This window comes from Nicotiana sylvestris, chromosome 10, assembly GCF_000393655.2.
Source record: "Nicotiana sylvestris chromosome 10, ASM39365v2, whole genome shotgun sequence".
Lineage (NCBI taxonomy): Eukaryota > Viridiplantae > Streptophyta > Magnoliopsida > Solanales > Solanaceae > Nicotiana > Nicotiana sylvestris.
The window spans coordinates 53,139,023-53,141,651 of NC_091066.1; the positions used below are offsets into that span (position 1 = coordinate 53,139,023).

Here is a 2,629-nt window from a genome sequence, read left to right on the forward strand (position 1 = left end):
CTTTTTATCGGGAACCCAGTTCATCAGGTAGATGGTCGATACGTCTCATACGCCGGGAGACATGAGGCTCTGGTATGTTTTCTGTTATTATCAATTACTTTAATAGTAATTTCTAGTCAAATACGTAGTTTATATTAAAAACTTTTGTGCAGGCGATTGGATTGCATACCGTATATCGTATGGGGCAGCAGATGCAGAGTTATGTCCACGACCCTGTGATCATGCAGGACTATAGTTGTCGCTTAATGGATGTGGCTGCCCAGACACTGCAGCGAGGCCGATCGGATCAGCGTTTGGCACACCAGCCAGATTATGTTGACCCAGCCACATACCAGCGAGGTCGTGGTATGCCACGGGGTGGTGGCCGACGAGCTGCTGCTGCTCCACGACGACCTGCTGGTGTTGGACGACGTGGTCGTGGGCGGAGAGGAGGTCCCCAGCAAAGGGGCTTTGAGGCTCCTGCTGATTATATTGCTGCTGATATGGGAGGTGGCATGCATGAGACCGACATGCCGTCTTACAGCCTTGGCATTTATGACACTCCAGGGACATCGCAGGTGACCCCATCGGGTCAATTCTTGATCATGGGCTCGGATTTTCAAGGAGTGGAGTTGGGTAGATATTTCCCTGGCCCGTCTACCACTGATGAGTCTCGACCGATCCGAGATTTTGATAGTGGGCACCGACTGAGTTATGGCAGCTCATCACATGCGCAGGTATGAGTTTATTAGTATTAATTTTATTACTGTTTTTACTATAACTTATTTATTTTGTTTTAACTTTATTAATTTACTTTTTTAGGCTTCATGCGATGCTGCGACAGATGACTACATTCAGGATCCAGACACGATTATGGTAAGACAATATAAATTTTTGTGAATTGTTATGTAGTTTTCTATACTAAGTTTGATATTATTATGTAGCCTTCTACTGGACCTGACAGCACCACCGATACATGTCATCTTGTGCCGCATCCGGCCATAAGGAGACAACTTGATGATGATGATCCTGATAGCGTACCCGGGCGGCAGGGGATGCGCCTCAGGCCAACGGCTACTTTGAGACACACCGGATGCGGGACACATTGATTCGGTCTTCCATATTTTTGTTTTTTTTGGTGTAAATAATATTTTTTTGTACATTAACAACAATATTTAGTCGAATATGACAGTTACTTTTTTTAGTTCTCATTTCGTTTTATAGTATTTGGTATAGTAACACAACAACTTAAACTTAACTTCCACTTAAATTAAAATAAAATTTAGTACAACAAACAAGGAAAACATTACTACAACACAAACACAAACATAACAGGCCAACATAATAAAAATACATGACATATGAAAATGACACTAAACACATACACGTCAATGCTCCATCCTCAGTTGTCATTTATTCTTCGCTCCAACCACTTAAATCGTTCTTCCATTTGTTCTTTTTCTTCTTCTAACTCTTTCACTCTCGCCTTCACCTCCGCAAGTTCCCGTTTATATTTTTCGTTGCGTTCCTTGTGTGCTTCACAATTCCATTCTGCTCTCCATTTTTTATCTTCCACCTCCTTTAGTTTCTCCCTCATTTCTGTAATAATTCTATCTGCCTCCTTTTGTATTCTATGCTGGTATAACAACATATTATGAAATTCCTGTAATCTATCCCTGTAGCTTTCCTGATAACATGGTTCCTCAGCCCATTCATCAAATTCACAAGTAGGTTCGTCGGGTTGCTTGTACAACTTGTTCATACAACACCAATAGCGGCGTCCAACGTTAGCACCTTCCCACCCACAATCCATCATGCATGGTTTTCCACATAAGCAAATTGGTGGACGACCAGGTTGAGCCATTTGTGAACTATTTGCTTATAATAAAAACCTTACTTACTTTTAATGAAATATTTCTTGGGGGAAATTTTTAGCACACAAAATAACTACAATGACCCCATTATTTATAGGCTAAACAAGACACATATAGCGCCATATCTAATGGCGCTATATTAGATAGCGCCATATCTAATGGCGCCATATCATGATGTTGACGAGACGACTTTATGTCAGCCGGTCACACATATCTAATGGCGCCATATCATGATGTTTTCAGCTTTTTCAGTTCGACAAGACAAGACACACATAGCGCCATATGTATATTTTGTGTATTAAATATCGTGATAGCGACAAGACAACACACATAATAAATATACCGATAATTATATTAAATTATTATTTAAATAGGTAAAAAGGGAAAGTACAAATCATAATTAACAAACAAGAAAATATTATTTCATAAATACTTAAATCGTATACATAACAACTAATTATTACAACATGAACTCATGGGTAGTTAGGTACAATAGAAGAACACCCGCCCTGAGCTTGATTATTGTTGCCACCCAAAGGACATTTTCTACGGTCGTGGCCTGTTTGCGAGCATATACCACATTTGCGTGCATATACGATATCACTAACATCCATTTGGTTCCGTATACGCGTTCTCTTCTGCACCTGTCTTTTACGCAAATAGGACTTGTTACACACCATTTTAAATGGTTCTGGGGGCCAGTAATGCTCAGAACCCACTGGTTGCAACTGACCACTATATGTGTTTAGGTATTTGGAAACACTATATTGTTGATC

General features: G+C 40.3%; 1 protein-coding gene across 1 annotated transcript; it reads left to right on the forward strand.

Annotated features, from left to right (window-relative positions):
* The first annotated feature begins 537 nt into the window (after positions 1-537).
* Positions 538-1,109, forward strand: LOC138880278 (uncharacterized). Its single transcript, XM_070159957.1, has 3 exons — positions 538-716; positions 802-855; positions 924-1,109. Exons 1-3 carry the CDS (start codon positions 585-587, stop codon positions 1,086-1,088), a joined length of 351 nt encoding a protein of 116 aa, XP_070016058.1. The 5' UTR covers positions 538-584; the 3' UTR covers positions 1,089-1,109.
* The last annotated feature ends 1,520 nt before the right edge of the window (positions 1,110-2,629 follow it).

Bases quoted from the DNA above. Each gene is read 5' to 3' on its own strand.
- LOC138880278 (XM_070159957.1), top strand. From the start codon at position 585: ATGGGCTCGGATTTTCAAGGAGTGGAGTTGGGTAGATATTTCCCTGGC. The intron at 717-801 runs GTATGAGTTTAT...TTACTTTTTTAG, and splicing joins GCAGCTCATCACATGCGCAG to GCTTCATGCGATGCTGCGAC. The intron at 856-923 runs GTAAGACAATAT...ATTATTATGTAG, and splicing joins AGGATCCAGACACGATTATG to CCTTCTACTGGACCTGACAG.